At 36.6% G+C, this 14,771-nt stretch overlaps 1 protein-coding gene across 15 annotated transcripts in view; it reads right to left on the minus strand.

The window, feature by feature from the left end:
- TMTC2 (transmembrane O-mannosyltransferase targeting cadherins 2) overlaps positions 1-14,771 on the minus strand; it is a 420,522-nt gene that overhangs the window by 145,951 nt on the left and 259,800 nt on the right. For all 15 annotated transcript variants that reach the window (XM_055586702.1, XM_055586726.1, XM_055586696.1 and 12 more), the window contains exon 5: positions 9-94. In XM_055586702.1, coding sequence (XP_055442677.1) covers positions 9-94 — 86 coding nt within the window. The remainder of the gene's footprint in view (positions 1-8; positions 95-14,771) is intronic.

Here is a 14,771-nt window from a genome sequence, read left to right on the forward strand (position 1 = left end):
TCACTTACAAGCCAGTGTAGGCCTGCTCCCAATCGCCAATTTATAATAATGTAGTGCTTCTGCAAACCTGCTGTTCTCTTGTAGAAGTAACCCTCTGCATGAGGAAAACAGAAATTTGGAGACAAGACAGTATTAGTATACATAAACCCACAAATTTTCATTTTTTATTTCAAAAATAAAAATGGTTAATGGAGTCATAAAAATGACCTGGTACTATAAAAATAAATTCTGAATAGAAGGAAATGATTCCTCAGGAAAGAAAATGTTTGGAGAGGTATCAGTTGCATTTACGTTGCATTAGAAAGTATTAAGAAGTATTTTTTAAAAGCCCTTTACCCCTCACTGAACTTTCCCCTTCCCAGCAGTCTTTTCTCTCCCACTAGAATTACCAACCACTTGCATTTCTCCTCGGAACATGCACAGTTTTCCATTATTTTAGAAAACAAACTTGTCTAAAGCCCTAAGCTGAAGCTCCAATACTTTGGCCACCTGATGCATAGAGCCAACTCACTGCAAAAGACCCTGCTGCTAGGAAAGACTGAAGGCAGAAGGAGAAGAGGGTGGCAGAGGATAAGATGGTTGGATATCATCATCAACTCAATGGACATGAACTTAGGCAAACTGCAGGAGATAGTAAGGGACAGGGAGACCTGGTGTGCTGCAGTCCGTGGGGTTGCTAAGAGTCCGGATACAACTTAGCAACTGAACTCTCTCTCTCTCTTTCTCTCTCTCTCTCTCTCTATATATATATATATATATATATTTAAAACTGAACTATATATATATATATATATATATATATATATATATATATATATATAGACACACACACATTTAAACTTAAGATGCCTCTCCCACTGGCCCTACTGTTTGGGAAATACTGACCCACAATTGCCCAAAAAGCAACAGGTAACCCGGGTCAACAGGATGGAGTCAGAATCTAACCAGATTCCATCAAAGAACACAGACTGAAGGCCATAACCTAGTTACTTCTTTATTATTTGGCTTTGGGCAAATAAGCTTGAATTTCAGAGCAGTGAGCAAACTTCAGCCAACTGTTGAGAGACGTGCTTTTGTCTACAGACACTCAGAGTCCATGCGCCTCCCTAGGAGGCTGCTTCGGCAGTGACTAGCCACATGGATTATCCCAGCACTTCCAGACCCTGCCCTCATGACCAAAGTGAGAATCAATTACTATTATGTCTGTGAAAATAGTGTCAGGGACCTGGAACTAAGTTCTGAAAGCTCTCGTAAAGGGCTCTGTGACCTGTCTTTGCTTTCTTAAAATCAGCAAGTGTCTTAGAGACGTTTGGCACCTCTCTTGGACCTGTCATCAAACTGCAGCCTCAAACTGCAGATTCCACTTGCCAGCTCCTGAGGTCTTCAAAAGGCAGTAAAATGGAGGTTTGAAAAATGAGAAGCCTACTGGTAAAAACTTATCATTTTGTAGGGTATGTTTAAATACTCAGCTTATTATTTAATGGGCATGATTAAAAAATAATGAAGTAAATCATTTTGAAATTAAAGTTGGTTCACTTGTTTTATTAGCATAGATTAACCTCATTATTTCTATTGTTAAAAGAGCCTTGTGAATAGACGAAACCACTTCAAATCATATTAAGAGTTACACATTCACAGAAATGTACATATCTATTAAAATTTTAGAGCAACAATTTGATTACAAAATTGATAAGCTTTGCTGTTAAGTACACTTTGCTGCTGCCGGGTACAAGGGAAAACAAAGCTTCCTGCAGTATTCAAGAGTCTGTGAAAACGTTCAGTTGTCTTTAAAAGCAAGTAAAATTGATAAAGAGAAAGAACACTTACATACTTTCCACAAAAAATAATATCCTTTATAAAAATAATTTAGACAAAAGGTTTTCCAATTAACTAAGCTCATATATATTATCTCATTTCAGAAACTTATTTACAATCTTAAGTGTCTTTACTTTGAGGTTCAGATAAACAGGCACTTCTTCTCTGATAAAAAGCTAATGTCATCAAAGGAGAAATTTATCTTAACCCAAGTCTTCCCACTTTCTTTAGGAATTCAAGTTCTCCCATGAGCCCCTCCTTATCCAGTATCTTCAATCTTTTTCACTAATGCAATTTCCTTTCCTTCAAGACTACAAAAATGTTTGTTTGCCTCTTAGCAGAGGGGAGAAGATAAAACCTTACCACCTTATCATTCCTGCATCCAGCTCTTTACTTCTTACTGTCATGCTTCCCTCCAAAGTCAGATTTTTCTTTCATAATGGTCTGTGGTGTGCATGTCCAATGACTCTAATCCCATTTACCCCTAAATCCAATCTAGGCTCTTTCCTAGAATTCAGCTGAAATGTCATTATCAAATTTCCACTAACAATTAAACTCCCCAAAGAGTTTGCCTATATGAACGCCCTACTCAACTGTAGCATTTGTGACTATTAAACCCATTTTCCTTCCTGAAACTCTGTGTTTCCTTAGCTTCTGGAAAGCTGGACTTCCTTAGTTCTATATCCCTGAAACTTCAGAGTATGAAGAAAAGCACATCTTTATTCATATATTTTTTAAAAAGAGGTTGATAATTCACAGATTGTTGTCTTTTCCTCCTTTTCTTGATAAGCACAGTCTCTGCATGATGACATGCAAACATCCAGCTCATATGCTGACTGTTCTCAATTCTAAAATAGTGATTTCTCTACTGACATCCAGATCTGTCGAAAATCCAGCACCTTACTCAGCCACGTCAATCTAGGTGCTTGCTGGAATTTCAAAACCAATATATCCAAAACCCAATAGCAATATCTCCCACTTAAAATTATATAAAGAGATAAATGAGAGAGATGAAGAAAAAAATCTTCCCTCAGCAATCAGCACCATCATTCATGCCACTGCCTAAAATCAGGAACCTGGCTATCACTCTTGACTTTTCACTCACTCTCACAAGCCCAGGTTTAAAGAAGTCGCCAAAGCCTACCAGTTCTTATTTTCTAAGGCTCTTCACTGTGGCCCTTCAAGGTTCACTTTTATAGATCTAGCAGAGCCCTTTTATCTTTCCTGTCACCTAAATAACCGCAATTGCCCACTAATTAGTCTGCATATAATTACATTTCTAAAGGGCAAATATGCTGTTAGGCTAGACAGAAAGAACATGAGGTGACGAGCGCGTATCTTTGAAAATGTGCCTAAAGCCCATAAACCTTGAAAATGATGTATTAAGCCTCATGGGCTCCCTGATGCTGATGTATTACAGTCGTGTCATTTTCCAACTCATAAAATACTACATGATAACCACTCCTAGACAATCCTGTCCAGCCTGCCTCATTCTTTGGAGAAAACTAGTCACACACAGTGATGTAGTAGCAAGTCACCAGGATTATATATAAAGTAACTCTTTGAATTAGAGAGCATCACCCTCTGTATATCTGAATAAATTAGCAATGGAGTGAGTCCAAGTTAGACACGTCTAGTGACCAGTGTTTTATGGCTAAGGATTTAGCTGAGCATCAACTATAGCCTAGTGCACCTGCTGCAAATATGAACAAGGCAAATGCACTTGCCTGTGGATGTGCTATCTAGTCAGGGAGACAGATGAGAAAATAAATGGTGTGGAAATTACTATGATGGAGGACAGAGGAGTAACACCACTCTAGTTCAGGAATGGACAAGGGAAGACTCATGGAGCCCAAGTGCCACTGGCAGAGAGTTGAAAGTAAGCAGTAGTTAGCCAGCAATAAAAGGTATCATCATCAGCCCCATGTTACACAGGAAAAGAGGTCCACAGAGAATCTACCAACTAAACTTTAGGTTTTCTGGTTAATAAGAGGAAAAGGCAGGACCAGAACATAGTTTCTCTGACAATAAATCCCATGCTCTTTCTGAAAGTAAAAAAGGAGAGAGAGAAGAAGATAATTCAATTCTAGATGCATGGGTTCTGGATTATGATTTCATTTGCTCTAAAATTCTCCAGATTTTGTATAATGTGAACTTGAACTTACACACTGAAAAGGACTCAAACTGCCATTTTGTCAATTCTGGGTCAGTTAACCATGATACTCTGTTCCTGCTGTTTTCCACATTTACTGAACCCGTTCCTTATTTTACTGAAGACTGGACAGTGGGATAGAAATCCTTCACATCATGTAAGTCATGGTAAAAGAAAGAGCTAAACTTACTTGGCACTTATGATGTTATATACAATACTTTACATTTACATATATTAATTTAATTATTACTCATCAATAATATTGTGAGACAGGATATTATACTAGCTCCATTTTACAGATGATGGACTTGGGGTAAGAAAAATTTAGCAACATATTAAAGGACACACCACTAGCAAGAAGTGTCCCACAATTCAAGCCCAGCTGTCAGATTATAAAGGAGCATCTGTATTTTAATACAGCATTCATAGCAAAGGCTTTTCCACAGCTGTTTAAAAATAGATGACACAATTTGTTTACATGCTGATCATATCAATAAAGTCCTTAAGTTTCGATGTAGTACATTAAAAACAACAATACATTTTAATATACCATCAAACCAGAATCTAGTAAAAAATAGTTTTACTTATATTATATGAAGTTGCTTAGCAATTAAGGAAACTGGCCTATGCTATACATTAATGTAAACTTAAAATGTCTTTTGGAGAAGGCAAAGGCACCCCACTCCAGCACTCTTGCCTAGAAAATCCCATGGATGGAGGAGCCCGGTAGGCTGCAGTCCATGGGGTAGCTAAGAGTCGGACATGACTCAGCGACTTCACTTTCACTTTCATGCACTGGAGAAGGAAATGGCAACCCATTCCAGTATTCTTGCCTGGAGAATCCCAGGGATGGGGGAGTTGGTGGGACCATCTATGGGGTCGCACAGAGTTGGACAGGACTGGGGTAACTTAGCAGCAAAGTGTCTTTTGGGTGAGAAATTGAAAAAATGTTGCTGATCTCTAATAAGTAGTGGCACACACCTTTATGTGTAAGTGGATATATTATAGTGTATTTTAATAGGTTGAAATATATTACGTCTCATATTTTCCCCCAAATGACTTATCTTTCAGAACGACAGTCACTGGAATAAAGCAGTCAGTGAAGATACAAATTGGAGAAAGAGAAAGAATACTTGTTATAGTTGAAGGAAGAAAACACAACTGGATATACAAAGTACTATTCACTCTAATACCTAGACTAAAGACCACTTTACTTAAAGGAAAAAAACAACAAAATGTCCTGTCTTAAAATGTTTCAGCATTTTGTTAACCTGATTTTGATCATGTTCTAGGAATTACCATTAAGGGTGGAGACTTTCTTTTTCTTGTGAAAGTTTTGCCCATCATTACCCTAGTCTCCCCCAACAACGCCATCTTTGTCTAAATATCCTTTTTTAAAAAATCACAAGACTCTAGACATTTGATAAATGAAAACCAGTCAAATCCATGGTAACAGTGGATTGGACATAGTTAAAAACAAACAGTGAGTATAAATAGGCATACGATCTCCAGCTGATTCTACATATTGACAGAGACAGAAGGGGAAAACTTTTTTTTTTTAGCACAGTGCTTCTCACTCAGGAATGACTGTCACCCAGGGGACACCGGGCAACTTCTGGAAACGTGTACGTCTGTCACAACTGGTGGATGCTATTAGCAGCTCGTGGGCAGAGGTCAGGTATGCCATTAAAAATGTAAACATGTGAGAAGACAGTCACCTCAAAGCAAAGACATCTCTGGCCCCAAATGCCAATAGCGCTTAGGTTAAGAAACTACATTTAGTATTTCATATGTACTAACTGCAACGCATTTCTTTAGAACATAGGGTCCTCATGTATTTGATAATCACATACATGAACTATATAAAGAACATAGATTGTAAAAAGGCAAAATACAGGGAATAAATTATTTTTTAAATTAAAACTTCACCATCATTTCTACTGACTTTTCACATAAAAATACAGAAGAATACATTTTCTCATTTTTTAAAGCATGCCATTCCCCACCACAGTCAATACAGTCAAACAAAATGTCAGTGCCTCTTGGTATTAATAGAAAGTTGCCCTCAATATAGAACTGTCAACACAAAGAAATCTTCAAGAAAAGCTACATTTTGCCTCAGGTTCAAACAAAGGTCTTTAAAATGGTTGAAATCTGACTTGTTCAAAGTTGGTATTAATAAAGCACATTAGCAGAAGAAAAGTATACTTTTCAAAAATATGTATTGCATTGAGTGAAGCGGACACTTAACACAGACCGTGGGTGAAACAGGATGTGGTTGACATAGTGCTGTGAACTGTTAAGACCAGGGAAATACTAAAAAGTAGTAAAACAGAAAATTCTTAAAGAGTTGGGAATACCAGATCACCTTATCTGCATCCTGACAAACTTGTATGCAAGTCAAGAAGCAACAATTAGAACCGGACATGGAATAATGGACTGGTTCAAAATTGGGAAATGAGTACGACAAGGCTGTGTATTGTCACCCTGCTCATTTAACTTACATGCAGAGTCCATAATGTGAAATGCAGGCTGGATGAATCACAAGCTAGAATCAAGAATGCCGGGAGAAATACCAACATCCTCAGATACACAGAAGTTCCACTCTAATGGCAGAAAGTAAAGAGGAACTAAAGAGCCTCTTGATGAGGGTGAAAGACGAGAGTAAAAAAGCTGGCTTAAAACTCAACATTCAAAAAACTAAGCTCTTGGCATCTGGTTCCATTACTTGATGGCAAATAGATGGGGAATTAGTGGAAACAGTGACAGAATTTATTTTCTTGGGCTCCAAAATCACTGTGGATAGTGACTGCAGCCACAAAATTAAAAGATGCTTGCTCCTTGAAAAAAAAGCTATGACAAACCCAGACAGCATATTAAAAAGCAGAGACACCACTTAGCTGACAAAGATCCATCTAGTCAAAGTTATTTTTTTTTTCCAGTAGTCATGTACACATGTGAGAGTTGGACCATAAAGAAGGCTGAGCACAAAAAAACTGATGCTTTCAAACTGTAGTGTTGGTGAAGACTCTTGACAGTCCCTTGAACTGCAAGGAGATCAAGCCAGTCAATCATAAAGGAAATCAACCCGGAATATTCATTGGAAGGATTGGTGCTGAAGCTGAAACTCAAATACTTTGGCCACTGATGCAAAGAACCAACTCACTGGAAAAGACTCTGACGCTTGGAAAGATTAAGGGCAGAAGAGGACAACAGAGGATGAGATGATTGAATGGCATCACCGATTCAATGGACATGAGTTTAAGCAAACTCCTGGAGACAGCGAAGGACATGGAAACCTGGTGTGCTGCAGTCCATGGGCTTGCAAATAGTTGGAGACAACTTAGTGAAGGAAAAACAACAACAAAGAACAGTAGCTTTCTTTTTTCAGTTTCATCACAACATAATTTATGGCACTCCTACAACATACTAAATACTGAGAATAAGATTACCAAGCATAGATCAATATTTTTTGAATGAGCTATTTCATGGTGAAGCCATATGAACAAACACTCACAATACAGTGTAAATGAAATGTAAAGTATTCTGGAAACCCACAAAAGGGATACCTTTCCATGATGACAGGCCAGATAAAATATCTACAGAAAGCAAGCGTGCAGGGAATGGAGTTCCAGACAGATCAAGCCCACTATGCTTATAAAAACCAGAGTTACAGAGGGCAGCATTTTCATCTACCAGCAGCAGTAATGGCAAGTTTCATGGAAATTAAATGACTATCTATGTAGGAAACTTTCTGGAAACTGAAAAGCTAAGGCAAATTAAAATTAAGATCATATTATTAAAAATATTTCAGTAATAAGTTGTTTGCTACTCCCTGGGCAAGAATTCTTAGTCATCAAAATAGATAGCTTCGAATGTTGTAGCGTTTAATATTGTCCTGGAGGTCTCTGAGATTGTCCTCATTTCTTTTAATTCGTTTTTCTTTTTTCCTCTCTGATTCATTTATTTCTACCATTCTAACTTCTAATTCACTAATCCTATCTTCTGCCTCTGTTATTCTACTATTTGTTGCCTCCAGAGTGTTTTTGATTTCATTTATTGCATTATTCATTATATATTGACTCTTTTTTATTTCTTCTAGGTCCTTGTTAAACCTTTCCTGCATCTTCTCAATCCTTGTCTCCAGGCTATTAATCTGTGATTTCGATATATGGCAGAACCAATACAATATTGTAAAGTTTAAAAATAAAATAAAATAAAAAAAAAATAGCTTACATCGAACACTGCTCAATGTTCTGTGGCAGCCTAGATGGGAGGCGAGTTTGACAGAGAATGGACACATGTATGTATATGGCTACAAGTCCCTTCTTTTTTCATCTGAAACTACCACAACATTGTTAATCAAACTAAAAAGTTAAAAAAAAAGATAAGAAGCCAAAAAATAAATACATATAGCAGATAGCTTAATGTTTATAGCAATGGATGACAAAATAATTTATAATCCCTAAAATATCAATAACCTCAGATATGCAGATGACACCATGCTTATGGCAGAAAGTGAAGAGGAACTCAAAAGCCTCTTGATGAAAGTGAAAGAGGAGAGTGAAGAAGTTGGCTTAAAGCTCAATATTCAGAAACCTAAGATCATGGCATCTAGTCTCATCACTTCATGGCAAATAAATGCGGAAACAGTGGAAACAGTGTCAGACTTTATTTTGGGGGGCTGCAAAATCACTGCAGATGGTGATTGCAGCCATGAAATTAAAAGATGCTTACTCCTTGGAAGGAAAGTTATGACCAAACTAGATACCATATTAAAAAGCAGAGACATTACTTTGCAAACAAACATCCATCTAGTCAAGGCTATGGTTTTTCCAGTGCTCATGTATGAATGTGAGAGTTGGACTGTGAAGAAAGCTGAGCGCCAAAGAATTGATGCTTTTGAACTGTGGTGTTGGAGAAGACTCTTGAGAGTCCCTTGGACTGCAAGGAGATACAACCAGTTCATCCTAAAGGAGACCAACCCTGGGATTTCTTTGGAAGGAATGCTGCTGAAGCTGAAACTCCAGTACTTTGGCCACTTCATGCGAACAGTTGACTCATTGGAAAAGACCCTGATGCTGGGAGGGATTGGGGGCAGGAGGAGAAGGGGACAACAGAGGATGAGATGGCTGGATGGCATCACCAACTCAATGGACATGGGTTTGGATGAACTCCGGGAGCTGGTGATGGACAGGGAGGCCTGGCGGGCTGCAATTCCTGGGGTCACAAAGGGTTGGACACGACTGAGCGACTGAACTAAACTGAAGGTCAAATTACCAACAAAAACATTATGTTCGTTTTGAATTGAGCCTTTTCTTCTGAATTTTATTTTATTTTATTATACTTTAATAGATGTAGGTACTTTGTAACTAAGATTTCTTTCCTAAGATATAGACATATATGTTTCGGATGTTCAATATTTTCCTAAAGGATTCATGCCTTTGAAATTTCCCAACTGCAGTTTATTAGCATTGGCTTGGCATCATAGTCAAACTTTGCATTAATCCAAATTACTTAATCAAATTTCCTAAGTTAGTTAAGGACTCAAAGAATGAGATTTTATATAATTTAATTGTGAAATGATATTACAGTTGCATTTCTTCTGTTATTCCAAGATTAATGCCTAGTTTTAGGCTATGTTCAAATAAGATATTTGGAAAAATAAATTGTTAATCTCTATTAACAGACAGAAGTGATAATTAATAGCCTGTTAAACTCATAACACACAAACACTCCCAAATCTTTCTTGATTAAATAGACATCAGGCAAAAATCTCAAGTGATTATCCCAGCAGTAAATGGAATGAAACTCAAAAGTCCTTTTTAAAAACAGAAGCTGTAAATAAAGTAAGTTACTACAGCTTGAATTAACTGCAGTAATGCCAGGTTTAGAATGATACAAGAATTTAGAAATTAAGCACCTAGTATGCACAAGCCACTAAATATACACAAAGAATCAGAATCAGTTGGTACAGTAGCCTTGGTCATGTGACTGAATTCTGTCCAGTGAAGTAAAAGCTGAGCACCTCTAGGAAAAGTTCTTAAAGAAGAGGGAGCGTGTTCTGCCTTATCCTTCCTCCGTCTTGTTGGAACAGGTGGAGGCCCTGTTCTGAGGACAGTAGACAGGAAACTGAAGGGAGTCCAGGAAACTGAGCCCTGTATGAAAATTTCCTACAACACAGGACTGCATACCTCTGGACTTCTCTAAACTGAAAATACAATTTTAGCTAGTTTAAGCTAATGTTATTTGGGATTTCTTATCACTAACTTTCTTATCTGTTCTCTACTGATAAAAGAAGCACATGTATTGTTTCATTTATGTTTTCTTTTTTTCTATTTATAAAATATTTAATATCTAGTATGGCTCTCATAGAAAAATTTAAGGAAAACTTATTTTAATTATATTTGAATGAATACAAAGCATGGGTTGTCTGGTTTTGAGTGATAACCAGGTGAGGCAACTGCCAAGTATGAAATGTGCAATTAAAATATTCAATTAAACTTAAATAATTCAAGAGCATAACAGGTGCATGAAATAGGAACTCTTAAATTAAATGCCCAGACATCAGAATGGTAAGAGTTATCACTCTTTGCCCAAAAGAGTAATGCATTAGTAGCATTTTTATATAAAAACATTTTAATTAATCCCCTCAATCCCGAAATAACTAAAAAGTGGAAACTCATAGGAATTATCAAGTGAAACAAAAACAGGTATAATTTTCTTCTCAGAAGATTCAGTGAGATCTAAGTGACTGAATCTGCATTCCATGGGAGACTTCAGAGACAAAGTTATATAATATTCTGGTCTCACATGGCATGTCTACAGCTTTCAGGTCACCCTAGGATAACAGACTTTTTATTGAAGACCGAGCAAAATATTTCTCCCTACTCATATTTTTTTTCCTCAAAAAAACCAAACTTTCCTTCTCTCCTTTTCTTTCTTTTCTAAATTAAACTGTTTCAATATAATAGGTAAAAATAACATTTTTACAAAGAGAATTTTGGATAGAAAAGTACCAAGAGAGAAAGGGAATATAAAAAGTTAACTTTTTACTTAAAAGATACGATTTCAATTTATTAGAATAATAATATGTGTGCTACAAAAAGCACAAATTATTTGGATATTTATTTTAAACTATTGCTAGGTTATTATAAACGATTACTATATACTATATGTACTCTGAGCAAAATCAAAAGATGTCACCTCTTGAAAAGGTTAAATCCCACTAAACAGGGTAATGAGCATGTCGTTTCCCTGCTCTGTATTTTTATTACATGAAGAAGAATGGAGATGGAGAAAAAGACAACCATGTGACAGGAACTAGACAGACAGATGTGCACACATAACTCTATTACATGCCTCCCCAAAGCTGAACCCCGTTTCACTGGATATCACTTCCAAGTGTCACAGAACTGCCAAGCAACCCAGTTTCAGTGAATACAGGTTAAGCCTCCTCTCTGATATCTTTCTTTTGACACAGATCTGTTTATTTGTTCTAAATTTGATTTTATATAAGCTTTGCCAACTGAATGAAGTATAATAATGACATCCTATTTCCTAAAGGTAATTATTTTTTATTCTAACCTATCAAATATGGGGCAGTAAGCATCCACAAAAAAATTGTTTTTATTTTTCTAATGTATTACTAAAAACTCCATCAATTAATATTAGGAAAATGAATAAGTTGTAGATTTTACCTTTTTTATTTTGAAATTAAGTTTTTGCCTAGGGTCTATAGAAAGAGAAATATAGTCTCACTATAGTAACATGTCTGAAAAACAGATGAAGACTCAGGTAAATGGAGCATTCATTACAAAGATACTTCTGATTTAAAACTTGGACTGTGAAAGCTAATTAAACATTTACCCATATAAGTCCATTTCTGTTCTGTAACAGGTCCTGAACAAAATGCTTCACAATTATTATCTTGTGTAATTCCCTTAATAAACCTATAGGGGTATAATCCCCATTTTACAAATAAGGAACCAAATCAGAATTGTTACTCAAATCTACTTAGTTAATTATTGTTGGATATAAGATTCGCAGACTATATTGTATATTAATATATGCATAATTTACTTTATACATGTCTTCTGAATACATAATTAAGGCTATATTTTCCTCTGCCTGTCATACAATAATAATAGGTGTGAATATACTTTCCTAGTTAAAAAAACTACTTAATAGGAAGTGAAAAAGAATTATGCTGGATGGCTTTATGATAGTGTTTTCCATATTATTTCTTTTCATACTTAAAATCAGCAACTGAAACTATTATTACTTGTTTCACTTTAGAGATGTGAAAACATCAGAGAGAAAAGTTAAACAGCTTGCCCATGGTAATATAATTGCAAAGCTTCAAGATGAGACTTAAGTTCAAAACTGCCAGGCTTCAAATCACAGTGTCTTTCCATGACTCCACAGTGGCAGACTGGGAATACATACCTGTTCTTAGTTTAACCATTAATAATTGCCCTCTCTCTCCTGCTCATATACCCAGTGCTTTTTTATTTTCTATACCAACAAATTTCTCTTCTCTCTTTCTGTATTTGTACATGCCAACCCCAATATATAAATATCTCAGACTTGCCTCAAAAGTGGATAAACTACAGCCTCCAATACCAAATCAACTTCACCAAGAAGTGCATTGTAACCAATACACTTGTGATAGTTAATTTCATGTGTCAATTTCACTGAATCATAGGGAGCTCAGAAATCTAGTTAAACTTTTTTTTTTTTTTAATGTTTATTTCTTTGGCTATGTCAGGTCTTAGCTGTAATATGTGGGATCTAGTTCCCTGACCAGGGATGGACCCCAGGCCTGCTACAATGGGAGTGTTGAGTCTTAGCCACAGGATCACCAGGGAAGTCCCTAAACATTATTTCTGAGTGCATCTGTGAGGATGTCTCAGGAAGATCAGCAATGTATCCAGCAGATGAAGTAAAGCAGATTGCCTTTCCCATTGTGGGTGGGCATTATTTAATCTATTGAAGGTCTGACTAGAACCAAAAAGAGAAGGGGAAGATTTCTTCCTCTCTGCCTGGGCTGGGACAGGGATCTTCCCTGAGCACTCCTGGGTCTCAGGCTTACAGACTCGGACTAGAATTTACACCAGGCTCTCTCAAGGTCATTCAACCACACCACCAACCTTCCTGGGTCTCCATCTTACAGAGGACAGATTGTGGGACTTCAACCCCTATAATCGCATGTGTCAAGCCTTACAATATCTCTTTACTATAGTATGTACACAATCAGTTCTGTTTCTCTGGAGACTTTGATCTGTGTAACTTATTCTTGGGCTTAATACCCATTCCTCTTAATTCAAATGCTTACCAGTGAGTGTAAGCAATATAGAGCTGTGTACAGTTAGAAATGGGATAAAACCAACAGCTAACAAACTCTTTAGCGTTCATTATTATACAATTACATCGAGTTTCCAGGGACTTCATTTAATCCTTACAACACCAGGTGATATCAGAACCTCATCTTGCAGATGAAGAATAAGAATTAAGCAATTTGACCAAGCACACAACCAATAAATGGGCAATTTGAATCCCAATCTGTTTAATGCCCAAACCCCTGCCCTTAGTATTTCACAAATCTGCCTCCATGATGCAAAGGCGAGTGTTCAACTTTTTAAAAATCAAAACTTTTCCCTCTTTTCTACTCCTCTTCTCCCCACAAAAACAAGTATCCCTCTTTTCTCTCCTTTTCTCTCACAAAAACCAATACTATTCAAATAGGTCTATTTTCTGGCATCATAGCCAAATCTCTTTCAAATATTCTCACATCCTCTTAAGAGAATTTTGTGATTTAAAACAAGCAAAATTAAGAATGAAAAAACACACCTAACACAAATTAAAAGAGGTAACTACCAAGGATGGAACTTTAACCTATATACAGACTGCCTTTTATTCTCTGCTATTTACTGGGGCTATGCAACATGGATGACTAATTATAATGTCATTTTTTAAAGGAGAGACATTTATTAGTTGGACGGTGGACAATCACTGCTGAGGAACCCCAAGCTGGGATATACATACACACCAAAGGCTGACCTACTTGATAAAAGTTGAGGTAATGAAATTCTTGATTTGTTCATTCATTCATTCAAAACAGAGCTTCAAAGGGCCATTATAGAGATTTTAATGACTGGAAGGGAAGAGAGATAATTTAAAAAGCAGTAACAAAGTTGTGTACAGGGTACCCTGATGCCATCTGATGCACGGTGGAAGTTCAGAACAAGGAAACCTAACTTAAACTAGTTTGTTAGGGCACCGGGGAAAAAAAAATAATGAACATTTGTGAATTCCATAGGAATCAACACACTCAAAAAAAATATTACCAAAACAGAAAACAATCAGGCCCTGATTCCATCATAGATATTGTTATAATGTGGGATAGAGATGCTCCCACAGGCACACAGAGATTTTGTACAATGTACTCACTTTAAATATAAATGTTCAACGAAGTGGGTGTTTTCTTTGTCCCTTAACAGCAGGGCTCTAACAAAAGTCTGATGTTGAAGCAATAAATTATGAAAGGGGAAAAGGTATCATGTATCTCACAGACCAGCAGGAATTGGTGTTAGGTCAGCAGCAGTTAGAGCAGTAGTTTCTAACTTAGGAATAAGCAAGAGGAGTTCCAAAAATTAAAGTTTTAGCCTATCTCTTTTGGCCTGGAATATATTTTACAACCTAGAAACAATTCACTCAGGGGCTTATCCTGAAGTACTTGAGGAATTAAAACAAAACACCATTTATAACAATGTTCCTAAAACTAATCTTTCAGGTTTACTTT

This window comes from Bubalus kerabau, chromosome 1 (assembly GCF_029407905.1).
Source record: "Bubalus kerabau isolate K-KA32 ecotype Philippines breed swamp buffalo chromosome 1, PCC_UOA_SB_1v2, whole genome shotgun sequence".
NCBI classification, from domain to species: domain Eukaryota; kingdom Metazoa; phylum Chordata; class Mammalia; order Artiodactyla; family Bovidae; genus Bubalus; species Bubalus kerabau.